The 25,374-nt window shown below is 35.1% G+C and overlaps 2 protein-coding genes across 4 annotated transcripts in view; one reads left to right on the top strand and one right to left on the bottom strand.

The window, feature by feature from the left end:
* Positions 1 to 25,374, bottom strand: part of COG5 (component of oligomeric golgi complex 5) — a 267,212-nt gene that overhangs the window by 186,967 nt on the left and 54,871 nt on the right. The window lies entirely within an intron of this gene.
* GPR22 (G protein-coupled receptor 22) lies at positions 10,956 to 14,628 on the top strand. Of its 3 annotated transcripts, none has more exons than XM_043463045.1 (2): positions 10,956 to 11,093; positions 12,951 to 14,628. In XM_043463045.1, exon 2 carries the CDS (start codon positions 12,975 to 12,977, stop codon positions 14,274 to 14,276), a length of 1,302 nt encoding a protein of 433 aa, XP_043318980.1. In that variant the 5' UTR covers positions 10,956 to 11,093; positions 12,951 to 12,974; the 3' UTR covers positions 14,277 to 14,628. The 3 variants fall into 3 exon arrangements, with proteins under 3 accessions (XP_043318980.1, XP_043318978.1, XP_043318979.1); XM_043463043.1 differs by lacking the exon at positions 10,956 to 11,093 and adding an exon at positions 11,111 to 11,241; XM_043463044.1 differs by lacking the exon at positions 10,956 to 11,093 and adding an exon at positions 11,213 to 11,344.

Genomic DNA, 25,374 nt, shown 5'->3' on the forward strand with positions numbered 1-25,374 from the left:
CCATCTCTAACATAAGGGAGAATAAACACCTAAAACCATTGGGGTACAAAAAACCTCTCATTTCCTGAACATTGTTGAAAACACATTCGAGGCAGGAAAAGGAAATAGCAAAAAAAAAGAAAAAAAACTATTTTCCTAGGAGAGGAAAAAGCAGATATCTTGCTGTTTCTGATAACAGATCCAAGTGGAAATGACAGCTATTGGGATGTACACACTCCAGTGACCAAAACTGACTGGTGGTTGCAATTTGTTTCCATAGTTTGCAGTCCCAAAGAAAGATGCTTTTAACCTATCTTCCAAGTGGTGCACCTGAAGACTATGCTATAGGCAACAGTCCAGGAGTCAGTAAAAATACAACATTAATCAAGAGGAGCACTGGTCAGAGCTATGAGAATGGAATAGAGTGGTCATATCCAGTCTCAGTTTTGTGGAGCTGGCACTGAGGTTAAACAGCTGCAGCAGCACGATGAATATCATCAGCTTATAACTTGGCCAAACTTTCAGTGAGCCAGGCCCATGTACTTACAGGAACTTCTGTGCATCAAGGGCCCCAGGGAACAAGTGCTTTGCTTCAGGTGGTGGAATGAAAGAAAAGGTTTCCCCCAAAAGGGTTCACTTCTATTCCTTTATGTAAAACCAAAAGTACACTAAGACCAGGCCAGCTGCACCCTTGAACAAACCACTTTCATTTGTTTCTTTCAGTTAAGTCTACTGGACCTTGTTAGCTGTCAAGTCTGAGTTAACCTACCCCCTAATGGTGACACTGGACCAGAGAGTCACAAGGCAACTATGGGTCAAGCGTCTGGTTTTAACAAGACCTTAAGCAGTAGGCCTGTTCGAAAGAGATGCGCTTGGCAACTGGGTCAGGCAGCTGGCACCGCTGTGCTGAGAAATGGCCTGAGCACTTTAGCAGCCTCAAATTCTTAAACTAAAGCCAAGGTTTTTTCCTCTCCTCCTAGGATGATACATTGTGCCAGATCACCAGGGAGGGCACCAGGCAGGAGTCCATGAATGGATCAATTTCCTATGAATTTATAAACACTCACAACATAAGAATGTGAAAAATGTTAATAACAAATACACATTTGGCACAGGAAGCCAGAACAACAGTACACTAAATAAGACCAGAGGCTCCACCAACACTTTAGCTTTCCTTCAATTTGACTGTTGTCGTGCCCCCCTACACACACTCAGCACCGTGCAGGAACACAAACCAAGGAATTAAACACATACACAAAAGAGACTACAGCCTCAGCTGCCAGGAGACAACACTACCTTCTGACCAGGAGCAGGCGGAGTGCAGGGCAGGGGAGAAAGCAAGCTTGTAGAAGCAGCCTGAGCTGGTGGGAGGCTTTTCTTCTGCTTGGCTCCTCACCCCAGAGTCAAGGCCGCCTCCTCCCACCTACCTCCAAACTCTTTTAAGCCCCTGCGCCTAGGGGCTGTTGATCTGCCCGTGCGCACACTGCAACAGCTCCACCCTGCAGTTCTCAGTGCTTTCAGCCTCCCTGCCACCTACTGCACTTTCTCCCCCACAGGACCGGGCTGGAAAGTGCTTGGCACCTCTATCCAACAGAGCTATCAAAGTTTGTATCTCTCCCCTCTCCCTGAGGTCCCTGCCACACTTGCTGTCTACTTTAAGCAGCTGAGGTTGGAGTCGAGGCGGGAGACGAATCGAAGAGCACAAAGGGAAAAAGTAGCTCTTCCCCCTAAGACTTCACAGCTACATTCAATTTCAAGTGGCTGCCTACCTAGACTCAACAAATGAACTTAAAATGCATTAAGTCTACCCAAAGCTCTGTTCTCACTGCTGGCACCTTTTATTTTAGCTCTAGGGAGCCCTTAATCAGCAGCTACAGCTATACTGCCTTTTGTCTAGGCCAAGAGGCTTGCGGCCTCATTGATATAATAATATTCTTTGTTCCTACAGCCTAGAGCCTAAGCAAAAACCAAAGTACCATTTGGGCAGCTTTGTTTAGTTCTCTCACTGCTTAGCCTCTAAAAACTAATTAACAGGTAAGACAGTAGGGGCTAACCCACCACTTAAACAAGAGCATTTGCTACCAGATCTCATACTCTCTCAACCAGCCCACAAGGGCCCTTGTCTTCTCTTTTGTAGGAAGCCATGTTTCAGTCAACATTATGCTCTTGTTCCCAAAACTGTCAAACACCATGAAGGGTCTAGATTTTACCCTGTTTGCAAGCTATGAAAGCTAGCTTGTTTCTGTCATGTATGCTGGCAGAAAACTTAAGATGCCTGGATCAGACACAAAGGACTCAAAACACAGCAAGCAGCATGAGCGATCATGTCACTGACAGTCTACCTTCCCATCCAACTCTTCCTGCCAGAGGAGCCTAGGCAGATACTCTGGATACAGTGGGTTTGCATCACAGCCAAAGAACACGAAGCTGGACAATGTACCATTTTTATAACAAGCAGAAGAAAGTCTGCTGTTTGCGGAGTTATTATTGCATCACTTAAGGGTGCCAGCTTCGAACACAACTCCTCGATCCTTGAGAAACGGATCAAGGAAAGAACAGTCAGGCCTTTTCATTCTTAGTATGCCCAGCAACGTCAGCTGTCTTAGGGCCTTCAGGAATGCTCAGAGCCCATGGCAGAGTCCTTTTCCTAATATACTTTTATAAATCCTAGTAACAGATATCCTACACAGCATAAGGCAAGATAAGAAATAAAAGTTATACATAGTTCAAAAGGGAGTCAACTTTCTCTATTTGCAAATGATGCTGTCTGTATAGAAAATACCATGCAATTCACAAAATAATTTCTCAAGACTAATATATGAGTTTAGTAAATTTGCAGGACACAAGGTCAATATACAAAAAATAACTACATTTCTCCATACTAAAAAAAAAAAAAAGAAGAAGAAATAAGCAAAGGACCCATAACAGCACAGAAGAGGGGATCTGCCATAGCTCTGCTAAATACAGCATCTAGTTAATCAACTAACTTGGTTTCAGAACACAGAAATGAATTGGATTCTGCATAACCTACAGAATTACAAGAATATGTAAAGCAGCAACAGGGAAGAAAAAAGAAAGAAAAAAACCGAAATGAAAAAAAGCACAAATATGTAATTCTTTGATTGAAATACAAGAGAAAAATGTCAACAAAATCCATAATATTTAAAGCGGCAAAAAGGGATACAGGCAGTGAAAAGAGTAAGCCAGAAAACTGGGTCAGGGGTGGTAATGATTTGGACAAGGCCTCCAAAACAACATGCCAACAGTAGGACAACAGACGGAGATTAAAAAGTAGTGATAATCACAGGGTCCAAAATCAAGGTTTGGATAAGAAAAACAAAAAGAAATGCCACATATTTATTTTTATAATAGATGCTGGCAAATGACTTACATATTGTGAAAAATAAAAATGAAAAATTGAAATGCCCAACTTAGGTGAGGTAGGGAAGGAGGGGAAAGAAGGCTTTGTGGAGTTTTTCAGTTCAGATATATAATTCTGATGCATATACTTTATTCAATTATAATCAGTTTTCAATTATCCTCCTTTGTAAGTAATGAATCACCAATATTGTTGACTTTCTACTACCCTGGTTACTCCTCATTTGATGGGGAGTTTTCAGCAGATGGTCCATTTCTATTTTTCTGATAAAACATTTGCTGTGAAAGAAATTTAAAGTTGAGAAGCCAAATGAAAATTTTGAATTAGCTGTATATACTGAAATAATTCTTTCTACCTTGGCCTCCAATATTAGAGAGTTGAGAGTTAGCTACATTAAGTATTCACTGAAAAGTAACCTTGAAACAATACAACTTAAAAGTGATTTTTCAGCAATTAGAAACTGCTATGCATACATAAACAAAGGCCACAGTGACATCAAGTCCTGTGAAAGGCAAGGGGAAAGTGGGTCGCCCCATAGCTTCAAAGGCTCAAAGGAAAAGATGACTCCTCCCAAAGAAGAAGATGAGGAACCAGAAAGTCCTCTGGAGGAGAAAACATCTTCAAGCGCTCCACCTGAGAAATCCGGGGATGAAGGGTCTGAAGACGAAGCCCAGTCTGGGGAATATTAAAAGTGATGATGGTTTGGGGAGAGATTTTATTTTAAAAAAAAAGAGAGAGAAAGAAAAGGAAAAAGAAAAAAAAAGGGAAAAAGAAAGAAAAGCTACTTAAGATAGAATATGGTTTGACTCATGGGCTTTCAATGCTTTTTTCCTCTCTTGTTGAAAATAACACTTTTTTCTTAAAGAAAACCACTGTGTGTTTACTTTTTGTCTATTGGTCAGGACCCCCGCATCCCTCTCCCCCCTTTTCTCAATGAAAGCCATGTTAATCACTGGATTGACTGCTTCATCTTTTTATTTTTTTGTTTGTTTGTTTGTTTTTTGTTTGTTTTTTATCTTTTTATTTTTAATGGACAGTATGCCGCAGTTGTAAAGCAGTAAGATCTGAGGTAAACACTATGAAATTTTGTTTTTTGCTAAACGGTAGCAAGTTGGATGGCAATCAAAAAATGTAAAAGGTTTTAGTTAAAAGTTATTGCTTCTTTCTCTACCTGAATCAAAAAAAAAATCAGATGTCATCTAATACAAGTTTATATTCTATATACAAAAATATGGATGTCTAAAAAAATCATGAGTTTAAACTTCCACTGATGGGGCAAGCAAGATAAAAGATGAATTCTGAACTGCTACTAAAGGTACTCATGTTTTTTTTTACTGTAGTGCAGGGCAGGGAATTGAGGTTACTTGACCTTGTTTGGGGATGTGGATTTGTTTATTTTTAGTTTCATCACTTGTAATCTCTAGGAGACTCAGAGCCAGTGATCCTTTTATTCTGCTACAGTCTTTAAAGAATTTAAAAAAAAAAAAAGCAAGGGCCGCCAAAACTTAAATCCTTCTTGATTTCCTATTTCATTCTCTAGTGGTTCATGTTTTTAAATATATATAAGTATCTACTCTGTTTCTTGGAAGAAAAATTTTACCAAGGATCAAAAGAAGAAACCCTAGAATTAAAACAGGGAGATCTATATGTCAGAGTGGATTTCTTCTCAAACTGACAATGTTTAGGTTTTAAGCAAAATAAAGTGCCAGTTAATCTGAAATTCAATCACAAAGACTTGAGATTTTTGCTTTATGAAATCAGAGAACTGAAATTCCTTTACACCATAAATGTGCATTCAGAGTCCATGAGCCACGCTGTTTTTAGGGGACAGAATGTTTCCCTGTCAGACCCCGTTCTCCTCCCTTCCTGGTAGAAACAAGGCATGGAGTGCATCTCGTGACTTCCCGCCAGGGCACAGGGCGCACTGCACAGCCCGCTCGCAGAGCCCCCCAGCCCTGCTCCAGGACATGATTCCTCCTGGCTCTCCTCTTCACCGACTTCACACCCTGTGCTTGATGGGAGTATGTGAAATGCTGCTCTGACACTATTCAATTAGCGTTGGTCTTTATACCGGTGCCCTTGCTTACCGCATGTGTTGCTTACAGCAGCAGTTTAAGGGGCTCTGCAGGGCTGGAGAAACCATGCATTCAGGAGGCCTGTGTGCAGTTGATAACAGACCAGTTACATGCCTTATGAAGGTAGTCCAGAGACAGATCTATAGGCTTGCTTCTCTATATTCTGATACCACGAGCTAATGGGAATAAGGTTTAGGGGGTCTCAGTGTGCTAATGGGTCTCCCAGGTGGCTCAGTGGGTAAAGAAACTGCCTACAAATGCAGGAGACGCCGGAGATATGGGTTCAATTCCTGGGCTGGGAAGATCCCCTGGAGGAGGGCATGGCAACCCACTCCAGTATTCTTGCCTGGAGAATCCCATGGACAGAGGAGCCTGGCGGGCAACAGTCCACAGGTTGCAAAGAGTCAGACAGAACTGAAGTGACTAAGCGTAGCACATTGCATACATACTTTGCAAACAGTTTCAAAGCACCATCAGTTGTGGTTAATTCCAACATTTCACAAAACTGAGTTTTTTATTTATAATTTCAAAATCATCAAAAATTCTGCAGCATCAGAACCAGACAGGAGCTAGATAAGAATGATCTGATATGAACAGTGAATTTAAATGTGAACAGTAAATTACTCTCTCATACTCAAAGTTGTCCAAACTTAAGGAGGCAAATATATAAAACTAGAAATCAAAGACTCTCATATCAGGAATTTTAGTTCCTAAACTAAATAAAAATCAAAATGCTTTTAAGCAAAAGAAAAATACAACTTGTGAAAAAGGATTTTAATAGAGCTATTTCAAGGTTAGATTCATATCTATTGCTTAGTTATTATTAGGAAAGTTAAACTGCTTTCCAAGGTTATTAATTAACTATTTAAGTAATCTATAAAATGATTTTTACAAAATTTTACAAATTTTATATTTGGTGTTAAATCACTAATTGCAGCATTTTTCATAATTAGTATCCTATATGAACACAAAAATATTAAAAATAAAACTGAAAGTCTGCTGCTATGGAAATAAGAATCCTGTAAATTCTGACATTTATAATTTGATGTTCATTTTATTCATGAAAAAAATAAATCTGATTCTCAATCCAGGAGTTTAGATATTTTCTTCTTTGTTAAAAACAAAGGAATTTAGAATTATCCTGCTAAGAAATCAGAGAAACTTATATTCAACAAACCAATTTGTAGTTTTTAAAAAGAAAACTATAGGGGAGTTTTCTGGTGGCTCAGTGGTTACAATTTCGGCCTTCACTATCCTGGCCCAGGTTCAGTCTCTGGCAGAGGAACTGAAATGCCACAAGCTGTGGGACACAGCCAAAAAATAAAATAAGAAACAAAAAGAAAAGTATACCAAGTAATGTATGCAGTAAGAAGTAATTATTATTTGTAGTATCTTGTGTATCCCTAACCACAAGTCATAGGGAATAAAAAGTGTTGTCTAGACCTGAACTTTCTTGCTGCCATTATGTCTTAGCAAGATTCCAGAATTTATTGTTTTCAAAATAGTCTGAATGTAACTTAGAAATACTGTCTCATAGAGAGCTAAACAAAGCACATAAATAAACATTAATTTAAAAAGTAAAAGCTATATGGTGACACAGAGAATATATGACTTGAAAGTCATGTAACTATTCAGTAGTGACTGAACCCAAATCATCCAATTTTAAGCCAAAAGAACCCTCAAAATTTTCCAAAGAGAGAAGGCCAGCTATATTCAGTTAGAGGGGGGTTTGCAGAGTTCTAACATCAGCTCTACTACTAACTTTCCTTTCATGTCATTAAACTTCTCTATGCCTTTGTTTCCTCTACTTCATGGTGATATTGTGAGGATACATATAAACAAATACTTCAATTCTCTGGCAGGAAAGCACTATATGTATTCCAGTATGTTAGTAAACTTCTTAGCTCTACCGTAAGTTTCAACTGATGCTACCTTTTCTATGGTTTTAGGTTTAAGCTTCAAACAACATTGCCCGTTTATGTGCACGCCTGCACAACCTTTCAACATGGCTGTCTTTCTAAGATCCTTTTCTCCATCTTTCAAAATGCACAGAAGTGGCACAATATTTTAATTTTTATCATTATCAAAGTTCTGCCACCCAAAGCTGTGCAGAAAACTTTAGAAATTCACAGCAAGATTTTCTACCACATTACTCTCAACTTCTATGGAAATCCAACTCACAATCCACATATTATTTAGCCAGCTCCATATGCAGCTTAAACACTAGCAGTGGAAGATTATTAAAATGTATACTGACTTTCAAAATTATAAAGAATAATTTCAATTATAAATTAAAAACCTAGTAGACATTTTTTTTAAATGTAGATCATTAACATTTCCAAAATAATGGAAGCAGGTAATCAATATTCTGATAATTCAATGATTTGAAACATGCCTTCTGTCTTGTTGAGATACATAATCCAGCCATATTATATATTCAAGACTAAAAAATAGTTTTCCTCAATAAAATGTGTTCAATATTGAAAATAGAAAGTTATTCAGTCTGACACATCTTCGCAACTGAACAACCAAAACTAATATAAATTTAAATATTTTAAGTTACTTACATCATTGCTTTTAATTCTTTTGATAGAATATCCTAAAAATAATTTAGCTTTGTAACTTATGAAGATACGTAATTAACTTCCTTTACCAATATATTCACCCAATAACTTTAACATGCAGCTGCATATAATACTAAGGTATAGCAATCCACTAAAAGAACACATGTTAAAAACAGAAACAACCAGCTGAAATGAAATACAATGGCACATGACCAGTATGTATCTAATGAGCAAAATGGGTTACCAGAGGTAAAGGCTGAGTAGTAATAACAAAAGTAATGCCTGGGATTAAATCTTAACATATTTTTTAAAATAGCAATGGAATTTTAAAGAATATTTGTAGGGTATAACAACCTTAAATCAAGTTTTATTGATATTTTGAACGAATGAATGAAATGAATGAATACCTGAATGAAATGAATGAATACCTGAATGAATGACTGCTGCAGTCATAATAATGTTTAACACCTTGAGATGTTCACAAAAATTTGGAATACACAGAGAAAATGACTTGAATACAAACAAACTAGTTGAAATTCAATGTGGTTCACAGTAAAGATGCAAAGGCTTTCTATTTGTAGAACAAAGAATCTCAACCTAAAACATATATACAACTAAAATATTTTCAAGTGCAATTATCCAAGGCTTTAAAAAGAATACATACATTTTACTATGTAATTCTTTCTTACCCCCTCCCCCTGCCACCTCCCTATATTTTTTAATGTTTGGCATAAGTGAACAACAAACCAGAAAGGAATATGCATTTTTAAAGACTGATTTACTCATGTTCTTTTAAGAGCAACACACAACCATTTATAAATATAGCCTTTTAAAAAAGCATCCTTATATAAAACAGTGGGGGATGAAAAATCCCTGCTATACATATGAAGCACAATTTAAGCCCAATACAACTGACCAATCAAAATTAGTGAATGCACTGCATCTCTCTGCAGTGGAGAGAAGCGACAAGGTAGGCTGTCATTCTGCAAAAGCTGCCCAGAACAGGCTTTCCTCTGAAAAGCAGTGCCATTCCTTTTTAGAAAGACTGAATCTAAGTGTTGTCTCTGGAGACAAGAAGCCTTCAGTATGTTAAATTACTTTCATTATGTATTTTCAGATGCTTATTGATTCCACAGTAGGAAGAGGGAGAGACTGCAGCAGCCTCCCAGCAGCACTACTTGTTCCATACATTAGCAGTACTGCTGAGACAATGGCACAGTCCAGACACATATTTTCATTAAGGTCTCTTCCGAAGAGGTGTTTATGACCCTCTTTCCCCGTCCTCTACCAACCAGTGAACAAAATGAATCAATCAAAACTGGAAACGCTTCAACTACATCAAGAATCTTTCAAATCTTTAGCAGAGGTAAGCTGTGCTCCTTATTATAGTATTCGGCTGCTTTTGAACCAGCATAGTGGGGTAAAATTACTTTGAAAAATTTCAGCCTAAATTTTAAGAGTTTATTTGCTTAATTCTACTTATTGCTAAACATGTATCTTTTAGATCTATTTAAGATATGGTATGTTTTAAATGTAATTTTTTAGGATGGTATGTTAAATATAAAGAATAGTCTTTGTTGAATCACGATGAAGATACCAGCTTTTTAAGTTACTTCAGACTACTAAATATCCTAATGTCATTACTAGTCTTTCTCAAGTGTTCAAAAAATTATCATATTTCTTGAAAGAGAAATAAAGAGGTTTATTATTTAGCTATTGTTACTCAATTTTAGGTTAAGTTTATTACTGGGCATGTTCACTGAAAATTATTTAATTTGCAGCTACATTTTATATCACCCTTTATATTTCAACCACATGAACAGTTCATCAAGGAAATTTATAGTATTTATCATGCAATTTGTTTTAACCAGTTAAAATTCAAACCCTGTGCTAATAATTAAACAAGCTATAATATTTTACAGCAGGAAATACTGTTAAATTATTATAAAGACAAAAAGGAATGACAGTACTTTCACTGTATGCTAATTGCTCATAATCTCTGAAAATAAACGTTAACTTCTAAAATGAGAGCAGAAATTGGTTTAAAAAAATACAATGTCTGTAATATTAACTCTGTTACTGAATAACATAATATTTAGTCTTCGTTAGGAAGAGAGAATATTTTTATTTAAAGAAACCTTTAAATTTATGCATAAGCTATGGCTCTAATAATACATACAGTTTCCTTACTTTGATAACAAATACTGTGTATGGTGTTAAATAAGCACAACTAAAGTAACTTTCAATTAATTGAAAATTATTAGGAACCCTATTGCTTAACTACTTTTTTCTTTTTCACAAGGGCTCAAAGCAGCTAATTCAGTATTTACAACTGACAATATGAAGAATGCATCTGATCCATCATCTCCCTAGCTGTCTGAACCATAAACTGCAGGATATTCTTGCAACACATGATTTTAAGACATTAAGGAGTTAAAACCGGAGGATAGAGGTCTACAGGACTGCTGGGATTATAACACATCAATAATAATAATCCTAAGAAGATGCCATATAAAATAGCCACAAAATGAAAAGCAATTTAACTGAAAAACCTTGAAAACAAAATGGTGAGCATTTTTAAAGGAGAATTTTATACTATAACATTACCAGAATCGTGGAGCCACCAATTCTTGAAGAAACAATGAAACATGGATTGCCAAAAGAAATGACATACATTACCAGCAAGCTAATGAAGCTTTACCAAGTAGTTTTCTGCATTAAATATTCAGATATTCATATCAATTAATATTACTAAAGAATTTTTCCATCTGAGTTTCATGACCAATTATGTGTCCTCTTCTAATGAAAACAAACCAAATTAAATAGCAGATGGTTTTTATCAAGAGAACATGGACTGGACTTACAAAGCAAGTTATGTGACCAAGAAATCATTTCAAAGTAATGAGGACTGCTATAGAAACAGATTTACATTTGTAACAAAAGGATGTCTAAAAACATTTTAGAAGCTAGAAACTTTATGTTTCCTTTTTGTTTTCACATGTTCTGGAAAATAAAGAAACATCATCATAAACTCTCTCAATGGAAAACATAACGCCTACCATTTGAGGAAGTTTCTCTCGGTTGTGACTTTTTAAGGTAAAACAAACACAAGTGTTTTGTACTGGTCTTTAGAAATCCATCAGCCAACTAAATCTTACAATTCATGCAGCTGAAGTACTGAAGAGAAAAATGAAAGAATTCCTACAAGACATGAAATAAAACACAGCTACTTCACTGTTGTCAGGTAAAAAAAAAAATCATGTCCAAATCTGTCAATGACATCATGTTATCATATTGTGGAAAACTGCTATAGTGAGCCAAAAGGCCCATAAGGCAACAACAAACAGGTAGGTCAGAAGATGCATGCAGCCCACAGCACTGTTTAACATTTACAAGAGAAAAGAATCTTGATCTACAGTTCTATGTATTTCCCTCAGTTATTGTCTAAAATTGACACTTCTAAATGCTGTGACAAAGATCTGATGTTTTAATCTGTCAGTTCTGAAAATCTGGCACACTTTAAAATTTCTCATTTTTATAGGATTTCAATGCTGGCTAAGACTTTCACTTACTCAAATATATGCCTTTAGTAATACTTTATATCAAGCTCAAAAGAAATTAATAATGTTATCAGCATTTGTATTTCTGAAATACTACCTCTAAAATAATATGCATAAATAAAACTGTATTCTAAAACTTGTCAAAGGTTACAAGTGAAAAGCTAACATAAGTTCTGAAAATTGTTAGCTTTTATAATTTGTTATGATTTTGCAGGCAAAATGCTGTATTTGAAATGTGAAATATAGTTGGTTGTATCATTTATATTTTAATATACAAATTACTGACATTTTAGCCCAGCAAATCAGACATTACTTTTATAAATTACTCTAAACTTCTATATTAAAACATAAATATGCATGAATTAGCAAGAGTTGTTTTTTTTTCTTAATTTTCCTCAAAATGATATATACTGGGTGATTTATACAAAAGGTTTCATAGGGAATGTGTAAATTTAATAGATTCCTCAGAAAATGGGCTTCAGATACTCCTTCTTCCCTAAAATTTCATCTTTTGTTTAAAAAAAATCTGCTTAATAAAATCAATTGATATATTCTTTTAAACCATCACAAAAATGGCTATTTCTTAAGTGATATTAAATTTCCATTTTCTCCTTCTACATGATATGAAAGGGTGTGGTCACAAAATAAATCATTCATTCATAGGAGTGATTAGTGCTCTTTTACCAAGGTTTGTGGTGTTTTATTTCAAAATACTGTCCCTTTTCTTCCAATTTTTGCTCGTTGTAAAGTTCAATGAGCACTTTCACTGCAAAATATGAAATATTTGTCATTTTCCTACTTCGGTGGGAAAAAACTCCAGATATCCCCAAGCACACTGTAGACTTCTGAATATGAATTTCAATCAGGAAAAGGACAAAGTGATTTAAAACAAACTAGGGCTCTGTGCCATTTATCATTTTAAATGAACATTTGTCCTGTTCACTTGAAATCTCATGGGAATAATTACACCTACACTAATTGTGCCACAACATGTTAAAACAGCATTTATTTTCCACCTACTCACAACATTTAAAATTAAATCTTAAAACACTGGGCTAAAATTACTTTTGCATACTGGGTAGTTTTATTATACAAAAATACACTGTATATCAAATAATAACCTTGAAAAACCCTAATAAGGAAAACCTTTTTAGTTTATTAAATAATTTCAAACCATATAGAAGCAATCCCCAATAGTTATTTCTTCAAATGGGCCAATTTCCTTTTACATCAAAACAATGTAATCTTGATGTTTCTACATTTTCCATTAACAGTTTATAAATTTAAAAATTAAACTAAGTACACAATAAAAAATTTTTTCACAATGAGCACAGGTTTTGTACGTCATTTAAATTGCTGAATATCAAATAGTTTATTCTATTTCACTTTCTAGGGGAAAAACAGCTGCTCCAAAAGAATGTGTTTTTCTCCCATTCTGGAAATCAACATGCAGTCTGAATCTAACATTACAGTGCGAGATGACATTGATGACATCAACACCAATATGTACCAACCACTATCATATCCATTAAGCTTTCAAGTGTCTCTCACCGGATTTCTTATGTTAGAAATTGTGTTGGGACTTGGCAGCAACCTCACCGTACTGGTACTTTACTGCATGAAATCCAACTTAATCAACTCTGTCAGTAACATTATAACAATGAATCTTCATGTACTTGATGTGATCATTTGTGTGGGATGCATTCCTCTAACGATAGTTATCCTTCTGCTTTCACTGGAGAGTAACACGGCTCTCATCTGCTGTTTCCATGAGGCCTGTGTATCTTTTGCAAGTGTCTCAACAGCAATCAACGTTTTCGCTATCACTTTGGACAGATACGACATCTCTGTAAAGCCTGCAAACCGAATTCTGACAATGGGCAGAGCTGCAATGCTAATGATATCCATTTGGATTTTTTCTTTTTTCTCCTTCCTGATTCCCTTTATTGAGGTAAATTTTTTCAGCCTTCAAAGTGGAAATACATGGGAAAACAAGACACTTTTGTGTGTCAGCACAAATGAGTACTACACTGAACTGGGAATGTATTATCACCTGCTAGTACAGATTCCAATCTTCTTTTTCACTGTCATAGTGATGTTAATCACATACAGCAAAATACTTCAGGCTCTCAATATTCGAATAGGCACAAGATTCTCAACAGGGCAGAAGAAGAAAGCAAGAAAGAAAAAGACAATTTCTCTAACCACACAACACGAGACTACAGACATGTCACAGGGCAGTGGTGGGAGAAATGTAGTCTTTGGTGTTAGAACTTCAGTGTCTGTAATAATTGCTCTCCGGCGAGCTATGAAACGACACCGTGAACGACGAGAAAGGCAAAAAAGAGTCTTCAAGATGTCTTTATTGATTATTTCTACATTTCTTCTCTGCTGGACACCAATTTCTGTTTTAAATACCACCATTTTATGTTTAGGCCCAAGTGACCTTTTAGTAAAATTAAGGTTGTGTTTTCTAGTCATGGGTTATGGAACAACTATATTTCACCCTCTATTATATGCATTTACTAGACAAAAATTTCAAAAGGTCTTAAAAAGTAAAATGAAAAAGCGAGTTGTTTCCATAGTAGAAGCTGATCCCATGCCTAATAATGCTGTAATACACAACTCTTGGATAGATCCTAAAAGAAACAAAAAAATCACCTTTGAAGATAGTGAAATAAGAGAAAAATGTTTAGTACCTCAGGTTGTCACAGACTAGGGAAAGTCTAAGTTTCACCAAACCCACATTCAAAATTTTTAAATTGTAAAAAATGAATTACTGCCAAATATAAGAAAAACAATTTAAGTATAGGTTATGTTGTAAACTTTCAATGTAAATGTCAAGATTAAATTAGGTCATATATATTCAATTTCTTCATTACTTAATGTATCTGTTGCATGGCAGTTTGTTAAGGTAATATCATGTGTATATTTTGTCAATATTATGTCCATCAGAAGATATTCATGTAAGTCATATTTTCTAAAGAATAAATACATAGCCTTAAAACACTGTATAACTTTAAAATATAACTGACACAGATATCCTTGCATTTTTTTATAAAGTGTATTGTTTCTAAGCCACAAGCTATAGATATATTTATATGTTAATAACTGGAATAGCAGTTTTAACGTAGAAACCAAAATTATGGGTTCCAAACAATCAAAACAACCCAGGATTTTCTATACTGCTATATTATGTTTTCTAACATAGTCTACTTGCTATAATGTTTGATGCATCAAAAATAATGACCTATATATGAAACTTTATCCTTTTTGGAATGTAGGAAATTGCAGGATTTATTAGGATTTTAAAATTCAAAAAGCAAAAAACAAAACAACTCTGTATATGTAATCAAGACAGGGAAACTTTTGAAATTTAAGTTTATTATGAAGAAAAGTTTGATTTTTTAAGATCAAGGGCACTATACCTACAATATACAAACAAACTGACAATAAAAAGGAGGAAGAAAAGCAAAGCTTCTTTCTTCCTTCCTCACTTTGGTTGAGTTAAACAAAATGCTCTGGATTAATACAGTATACAGGCAAAAACCAGTACATTAAAATAAACTGACATCCTAATTTTATATTCAAGTTGGACTTTTTGTATAACAGAAATTAACTACTGAAATCTGAATTCTAGGAAAGGGGGAAAAAAGACTTTATGTCATTATAGAAAAGTCACCTACTTATAATTTTAGATACATAGCAACTTTAGAGTAATAAAATTTATACAATGTTCCTACACTATCAGAGCTCCCAAGTGTTTCAAAATACCCTAGTTCTTTTCAACTCTGAAAATCATTAAAGTGGCAATAAATCTTGCAAATGTTTTTTACTCTACAACACATAAACTTAAAGCATTTGCCTCCAATCCTCAATTCATATTAGGAAACTATGAAATTACTAATCCCAACTATAGATACCAGGTTTGACAATCTTATATCAAACAAGGATTTTCCAATTGTTATAATCTAATAATCTATCAGTAAGTGCTAATTATCACTGTATATGAAAACTAGCAATAAGTTATTTAACATAGGCAAATATAGGCAAATACTTGCTACCTTGTAATTGGTTAACTGGACAATTCTTTATTCTGTTTTTTCATACTGTATTCACTAAATCAAGTAGCAACTCATTTTTAAATAAAAAAATTTTGTCAAACAATTCAATAATAATCTCTCATTGAAAGAAACTGTTTTCATCAGGTGGTCTTCTATAATTAAAAATTAAATGTTGGACTGTTAAGGAAAAAAACAGTAATACACCACTTTTGTGTAAATAAATGAAATTCACCCAATCTAGTTTACTGAACTATCTTATACACTGGGGAAATGAGCACCATGCAATAGCCTGAATTCACTGAGATTACATGAGAAATTTAATAGTGATATATTTCTGATAATAATTTTGACATAATGTCAAATCTTAGCAAAGGAACAGTTTCCTTCTGCCTTACTTTGTACTCTTTAATAGAATTAACGAAATATCTCAATTTGACAATATGAAGCATAAACAAGTAGGGCTAATATCTTGAAACTCTAAAGAGATATCAGGATTTCATAAAGACATCAAGAAAATTTTTGTTAGATAAGTATATCTAGCACAGAGTATCTCCTAACATACTCTTTAAAATTTTTAAACTAATTTTATACTTGGATTTCTGAGCATAAATATTTTAATATCGAGTTTTTAATCTAAGTGAAAATCAGATTATTTTTGAAGTTTTCATATTAAGAAAAACCCTTTATGTTTTAAATATTTTTCATCTTCAAGTCTATAAACATGCCAAAAAAACTCAGTTAAAAACCATTTTCTAATAAATCTGTCTAAACTGCCTTATTGCCTTCTTGTTCTCTGTAATAAGAAAACTAACAAAATAAGAAATACACAGCAAATATTATAATGTTTCTCTCTAAACTACTACTATTTCTATACTTGACACAAGAACAACTAACAAGCATTTCTGCCCACCTGTATTAATCTTTCAGATATATAGAAGTATACCCAATGATCTATAATCAAGAATATTCATATTTACCAGATAACCTCTGATAGCTTGTTAGTGTTAAATAATATGTGACTTGTAAACTACAATAATATTTATGTTAAAACTTCAGTTTTTAAAAACAAGTCACAAATATGTTTGCAACAGCTGATTTCAGCTTAAAAAGAAAGAATGAGAAGCTTAGACAACCTTTTTTTAAATGCTTATTCAACGAAAAGGTGAATTATTTTTATTCTTCTTACAATGGCTCTTACCATAACAAGTAAATTTTTTACTTTACTTCAAATAATTTTATTTTTAAAAACATTAATGCAAATTTTTCATGTTAGAATGAAGTTTTAAATGCAAAAGCAATAAAGGTAACAATAAATTCAATATGGGATCTTCTTAAAATCAATTTTTTTTTACCCACCTGCCACAAATCACATTCACAGATACCAATTTCTATAGAGTTAACTGTGTTAGTTTTTAAAAACTACAGAAACAACTATTATTTTAAAAACTAACTAAAGAAGAGCACTCAACAAGATATGGAACTACTGCTTTTTGATTTGTTTCCTAATTTAAGGTCATTGTTTTTCTACCAACTTGTACCCAACAGATGTTCAAACATATTAAAAAAGAATTAACAATAATGCTTTAATTAAAAATGCCATTCATAATAATTCTGTACTTTTTACTCATGATAAGTCAATTTTTAGGTATGTGGTCTGTTTTTTTAATCCCCCAAATAAAGTTATAGCAAAAATCAGCTCTCTGGACATTAAAAAATCAAACTCGTGAGATTTCACTGAGATTAGACTTTTAAATGCAAAAACCTAAAAGTATATGAAAGCAAGTGCTTTATTTGTAGGGCTTTCTTCAACATAGTAACTTCAAGACTACTTTCCAAAGCCAATAAAACTTTTGGCTTTATTATATTTTATGACTATACATTCAAGTAAGCTTTGTAATTCAATTAACATTTGAATCCTTACAAAGTAGAAGGCATTATGGAAGATACTTATATGGCAGAAACTTATGTATTACCCTCAGAGCTTAAAATATAGAATCAAGGTAGTAAAAAGTATGAAAAACCTATAAAAAAATCAGAATGTGGTATTTTAAAAGAGTCAAATTCTTAATAAGAAAAGAGCTATGTTGGATTTAAGAACAGTATAAATAAAAGGATTGTTGAGGAAAGCTACTAAAGCATATTCTGGAAACAGAAAATACAGTTCCCTGTAGAAGAAAAGTAATACAGCAGTGAGAACTTATCTGGTAAGTTAAATTAGAACCAAAAGATAGAGGTCTTCAATGCCAGCAGAGAAATCTGAGCAGGGGAATAATGCATTAGGCAGTGAGCTACAAAAACCAAACGACGACAACAAAAAGCACTGTGCAGAAGAGCTGATCAAGACACAGCAACGGGAAACCGGAAAACCAAACGGCCAGGTAAAACAGCGGGTAGGGAGCTGCTGCGTCACCTTGACAGGTAAGGAAAGGCCTGGCAAGAAGTGCTGGCAGCTCTGCAAAGGAGCAGATACATGTGACAGGCAACATAAAGGCAGAATCAGTGAAGTAGCCAACTGACTAGAAAGCCAACTGGTACAAGAGACTGAAGAATTAAAAATGATGGCCATAAGAACGACCACAAGAAATGAGATTTCCTCAATGATCTAAGAACTTTTTAAACTAGGCTTTGAATAAAGCATTAATACATAGGTAACAAGGACAAAAACAAGAATTTCTGGAAAAGCAGAAAATTCAATTAAGTAAAATAAATAATATTATTCAAGAATGTTCTAGTTATTACAAATATTTAAAATGAAAACTCCAATTCAATGTTTTATATTATCTACTTTGTATTTTTCACATATTGGTTTATTGAGTTTTTCCATTAAACATTATTTTCTTCTTTGGTAGTTTTTTTAATTATAAAAAATTTTAAACACTGGCAAAATTTGACATATACAAAGTAAAAAATATAAATATGATCCTTTGTGTCTTTCCTAATAATTTATTATAAATTATCCATCCAACTCATTATATACATATCACCTTCATTCTTTGTCAATGGCTACATAAAAATAATTTTTAAAAATAAAAAAAATCATATAAGCAAAGTTTCTGAAAAACAATACTGATAAAATATCAAGTACTTAAAAACTTTTTATAATATAATAAAACAGCTTCAAATTACATTTCAAAAAGTAAAAAAGGTAACTTAACAATTGTGGAACAGCTTAGTTTTCTAAATGGAAGTTAAAACCAAGGGAAAAACACATAAAATAATCTATTTCTTTTCTTCATTGCCACTCTGTAAGATAAGAAATATAAAAAACAGAGAAAACTTTTGGCAGTTATTTTTTTTACATTTCAGAGATGGACACCTGTATATACCCCTTCTGAATGACAGCTGCCTATGGGACCAAAGTGAACTCAGAGAAAGCTAAACATAAGATGACAAACAATAAATGTTAGGGAAGAGAGAAGCTCAGATCCTATTATAAATTAGAAATACAAGGAGATAATTAAACTCAGAAAAACTAGGAAAAAGATCCAAAAAAACTCAGAGATGCTTAACTCTTAGAGAAATACAAAGAGAACACAGAATTATAGATTCAAGTTCACAAAGGACAATTAATTTGAAGACGTTTTCTAAAAAGCATTCAAACAGTGAAAGAATTAAAATGCAGTCGATAGACTAGACAGATCAGTAGTAATATGATAACTTATATTACATTATAAGTGGAATGAAAGAATATTGTAACAATTCACAAACATCTGGAAAAAAATAGTACTGAGATGTAGAAACAAAAGGAACACTGGGTTTGTCATTTATACGAAAGCTATCACCTTCTAAAGAATACTCATTTTTGCGAGAGAAAAAGATGAGCAAATTTAACACAGTAATATTTCTCCCCTGGCTCGTGATAAAATAACGTGTGAAAATAACCCTAAGTATCTCTACCCTTCTATTCACACTTCTCTTTTTTTAACAGACCTCTATACGCTATATCTATGGCTTTCAAGGATGACAGCTTTTTATTTACACCAACAAGTGGTAAAAAGTGCTGTCACTCCTGTCAGGGCCACCAATATTAACTTCATACCAGTATCACACCCTGAAGCATCAAGTAAGATAGAAACGGAGAGCTGAGTTTGTCTGGGATTGAGGTCATTTTCCTCACCCTGCTTCCATGTAAGCAATTATTTAATGTCATATACTTCTGAGAGGCATTCAGCAAGGCAGACTACCAAAACACATCACCAACTTTTCAGGGAGAAGAGAAAAATGGAACAAGAGAAGATAATAAGGTTATGAGGAATCACTTTCCGCAGAGACAGTTTAGGACGTACAATACTAGTAGGTGATGCAAAATGAAAACATATTAACATAAAATTTTTTTAATGTTAATACTAAGAAATCAGAGTTCGGGCCATATGAGACACAGACTGTAGGAATGAGAAATATATTAATATATGGAACTGACACATATACACAGCAGCCATTAATATTACACACAATCCCACATGTCATACTATTCGTGGAATACTGATTGGGTAGAGAAGAAACAAAGATATGTATTTCACTGTAATATTGTTAATACCACACTCAGGGCAGGCTGAAATGTAAAAAATCAAACTATATGTCTACACTTTAAGAATTTTCTTTCCAATTCTTAAAAACCTTCAGTCTCATTTGCTATTAACTTTCTTCAAAGTATCACTTCTTACAAACAACATAATGCTAGCAAACTGTAGCTACCTAACTTTATAAACTGTCTTTAACTCACATAATACAATAATAGTCTGTAACACTAACGTAACCTTTCATAATGCTTGCCTAGAAAAAGTGACTGATATACCAATGGATGAGTAAATATTTGAGAAATTGAAAGGAACAACTTTTAAACTTATTAATCTTGTTTCAGTTTCAGTTCAGTTCAGTCACTCTGTCGTGTTCAACTCTTTGCAACCCCATGGACTGCAGCACGTCAAGCTTCCCTGTCCATCTTGTTTAGGAGAGAGTTTCTCAAAATATAGCCCCCTTTATCAGAATCTCCATGGTGTTTATCGGAATACTCCAATTACTGGGCCCTACTTTTACTTAATGAAGCAGAACCTCTAAGGCTGCACCCAAATAACAAGTTTTAATAAGTTCTCTTAGATGATTTGTGTGTTAAAGATTAAGAATCATTACTTTATATACTAGAAGATAGACTATCACAGCGACAGACATTCAAATGACTATTAAATGAAAAGATACAGAAGCAACTCTGAACTCAATTCAGGCCACAGTGCCTTAAGGAAAAAAAAATTAAGCACACTTCATTTTACCTTATAAAATTCTTAGCTGGACCTATATACAGTTAGGGGAAGCACACTGACTGAAACTGCCCACCCTGGCCAGGCACCATAGTAACCATTTGCATGAGCTGTTTTACAACAGGAGGTCCTGGTAAGGAACACGGAACTAATAAGCCACCACCAACTGGACAAGTTCAGGGAAGGTCAAAAGGAGACACCACATGTCTGACCACCTCCCAGAATCCTTCTCTCTTGCATCCATCTTGGCTGAACAAGGCGTGTACCACCAGGAAGGACTCTGAGTCAGAATAATTGGCTAAAGACAACCCAGAAACTAATCCCATCACCATAAAACCCTAGACTGTGAGCCACTTGGCAGAGCTGTTCTCTTGGGTTCCCTTACCTTCCTATTGCTCTCCACCCGGGTGCCCTTTCCCAATAAAATCTCTTGCTTTGTCGGCACATGTGAGAGTCTCCTCGGATAATTCATTTTTGAGTGTTAGACAAGAGCCAAGTTTCTTGGAAGGGGTCCCTTTTCCTGCAACAATACTACAGTTCACCAGGACATTTGATTCCTTAAGAACTAAAATCTGGGAATTCCCTAGCGGATCAGTGGTAGGACTTTGTGCTCTCACTGCTGTGGGTTCAGGTTGAATCCCTGGGGCAGGAACTAAGATCCTGCAAACCGCGCTGCATGACCAAGGGGAAAAAAATTTATTTTCTAAAAAGAAGTTTTCTAGGCAACATGTGCATACGTGCTTAGTCATGTCCAACTCTTCGTGACCCACTGGACTGTAGCCCACCAGGCTCCTCTGCCTGCGGGATTTTTCAAGCAAGAATACTGGAGTGGGTTGCCATGTCCTCCTCCAGAGGATTTTCCTTTAAAAATCATACACTCAGAAGATAAAAGAATACCAAACACAAAGAAGACAATGTAAAGTGTGACTTCATTCAGCCCTTATACTCAATTAATTACAAATCGCACAATTACTGTCTGTCATAATGTAACCTTATTCTGACCAGAAGGTAAGCACTATACTTGCATGTTTTTACTCATTTCAATACAAAATTTATTACTTCTAAAATAAGTTCACAAGGAAAACACTAAAAAATTCATTTTGTGTATCTTTTGAACAGATGTAATTCAAATTAGGTAGATGGTTTCAGTCAAATATTTTTCCTTTATTATTGAAATTTCCTTTGTTTGTACCATCAACACAATTTAGGATATATCAGCTAATCTTTGGTAGTTTATGACAACTTTAATTTCCTATTTGCTTCTATAACAGTTTAAATAACACTGGTAACCAGTGTTATTTAAATATTTCAAAGAGTAGAACAAAAACTACTCTGGGAACTTTTCTTATTAACCTTACACTAAGAATTCTTTCCAAAAACACTGATATTATCTACTGCTATAATTCTTTTGCTTTTTAGCACTTTCAGTGAATCACAGAACTCCAGAGCAAGCTAGCATTACTGAAAATGGGCTGCTAATGAATACAATTTAAATATACAAAGAACGTTCAGGTGACTGAACATAGCCACCATACAGAAAAACATCTCCCAAAAAATACATTTCAGATAAACAATGACTTTGGTGCAGGATTTCCTGGAGTCTCTTAAGTCCCTTGAAATTGTGTGCAAAATTTAATAGGCATATGTATGCATATGTTTCTCTGGAATAAATCTCTACAAACTCAAAAAGATTCTCACAAAAGCAAGTGACCCAAAACTAAAACTATGCTTAAAGTCAGTTCAGTTCAGTTCAGTCACTCAGTCGTATCTGACTCTTTGTGACCCCATGAATTGCTGCATGCCAGGCCTCCCTGTCCATCACCAACTCCTGAAGTTTACTCAAACTCATGTCCATCGAGTCGGTGATGCCATCCAGCCATCTCATCCTCTGTCGCCCCCTTTTCCTCCTGCCCCCAATCCCTCCCAGCAACAGGGTCTTTTCCAATGAGTCTCAACTCTTCGCATAAGGTGGCCAAAGTATTGGAGTTTCAGCTTCAGCATCAGTCCTTCCAATGAACACCCAGGACTGATCTCCTTTAGGATGGACTGGTTGGATCTCCTAGGAATCCAAGGGACTCTCAAGAGTCTTCTCCAACACCACAGTCCAAAAGCATCAATTCCTCAGCACTCAGCTTTCTTCACAGACCAACTCTCACATCCATACATGACCACTGGAGAAACCATAGCCTTGACTTGATGGACCTTTGTTGGCAAAGTAGTCTCTGCTTTTTAACATGCTATCTAGGTTGGTCATAACTTTCCTTCCAAGAAGTAAGCTTAAAGTTAGGAAGTAAGAAAGGAAAATTGGTAAATATTTATATCCTATGTCATCCTAAGGAAAATACAAGACAAATTTTAAAGCATCCAACTTTAGATACAATTAAATGAGAAAATAAAAATCAGAGCAAACAGAATGAAAAAAGTTTAATTAAAATTAATCCTGGTATAAAATAAAAATGCAAAACACTAATCATTAAGTCTTGCATTCTTACAAGAGGTGGGTAAAAGGTTGTTCCCTTTATTTCCCATTAGGTCAGATAAGAGAGAAAAGGGTTCAATTACTTAAACAAATCCCATATGATTATACAGTGGAAGTCACAAATAGATTCAAGGGATAAGATCTGATAGAGTGCCTGAAGAACTATGAAGGAAGGTTCGTGACACTGTATAGGAGGCAGTGATCAAAACCATCCCCAAGAAAAAGAAATTCAAAAAGGCAAGAATGGTTGTCTGAGGAGATCTTACAAACAGCTGAGAAAAGAAGAAAAGTGAAAGGCAAAGGAGAAAAGGAAAGATACACCCATCTGAATGCAGAGTTCCAAAGAAAAGCAGGAGAGATAAGAAAGCCTAAATGATTAATGCAAAGAAATAGAAGAAAACAACAGAATGGGAAAAACTAGAGATCTCTTCAAGAAAATTAGAGATACCAAGGGAACATTTCCTGCAAAGATGGGCAAAATAAAGGACAGAAACGGTATGGACCTAACAGAAGCAGAAGATGGTAAGAAGAGGTGGCAAGAATACACAGAAGTACTATACAAAAAAGATCTAATGATCCAGGTAACCACGATGGTGTGATCACTCACCTAGAGCCCGACATCCTGGAGTGTGACGTCAAGTGGTCCTTAGGCAGCATCACTACGAACAAAGCTAATGGAGGTGATGGAATTCCAGCTGAGCGATTTTAAATCCTAAAAGATGATACTGTGAAAGTGCTGCACTCAATATGCCAGCAAACTTGAAAAACTCAGCAGTGGCCATAGGACTGGAAAAGGTCAGTTTTCATTTCAATCCCAAAGAAAGTTCAAACTACCACAAAATTGCATTCATTTCACACGCTAGCAAAGTAACACTCAAAATTCACCAAGATAAGTTTCAACAGCACAAGAACTAAGAACTCCCAGATGTTCAAGCTGGATTTAGAAAAGGCAGATGAACCAGAGATCAAATTGCCAATATCCATTAGATCATAGAAAAAGCAACAGAGTTCCAAAAAAAAACATCTACTTCTGCTTTACTGACTACACCAAAGCCTTTGATTATATGGATCACAATAAACTGTGGAAAATTCTTCAAGAGATGGGAATACCAGACACCTGACCTGCCTCCTGAGAAATCTGTATGCAGGTCAAGAAGCAACAGTTAGAACCAGACATGGAACAATGGACTGGTTCCAAATTGGGAAAGGGGTACATCAAGGCTGTATACTGTCACCCTGCTTATTTAACTTCTATGCAGAGTACATCATGCAAAATGCCGGGCTGGATGAAGCACAAGCTGGAATCAAGATTGCTGGGAAAAATATCAATAACCTCAGATATGCAGATGACACCACCCTTATGGCAGAAAACGAAGAGGGACTAAAGAGTCTCTAGATGAAAGTGAAAGATAAGTGTGAAAAGACTGGCTTAAAACTTAACATTCTAAAAACTAAGATCATGGCATTCAGTCCCATCATGTCATGGCAAATAGAAGGGGAAACAATGGAAACAGTGAGAGACTTTATTTTCTTGGGCTCCAAAATGCAGCCATGAAATTGAGATGCTCGCTCCTTGAACGAAAAGCCATGACCAACCTAGACAGTATGTTAAAAAGCAGAGACATTACTTTGCCAACAAAGGTCCATCTAGTCAGCTATGGTTTTTCCAATAGTCATGTATGGCTGTGTGTTGGACCGTAAAGAAAGCTGAGAGCTGAAGAATTGATGTTTTTGAACTGCAGTGTTGGAGAAGACTCCTGAGAGTCCCTTGGACTGCAAGGAGCTCAAACCAATCCATCCTAAAGAGAATCAGTCCTGAATATTCATTGGAAGAACTGATGCTGAAGCTGAAAGTCCAATACTTTGGCCACCTGGTGCGAAGAACTGACTCACTGGAAAAGACCCTGATGCTGGGGAAGATTGAAGGCAGGAGGAGAAGGGGATGACAGAGGATGACAGGTTGTATGGCATCACCAACTCGACGGACATGAGTTTGAGCAAGCCCTGGGAGTTGGTGAT

This window comes from Cervus canadensis, chromosome 3 (genome assembly GCF_019320065.1).
Source record: "Cervus canadensis isolate Bull #8, Minnesota chromosome 3, ASM1932006v1, whole genome shotgun sequence".
Lineage (NCBI taxonomy): Eukaryota > Metazoa > Chordata > Mammalia > Artiodactyla > Cervidae > Cervus > Cervus canadensis.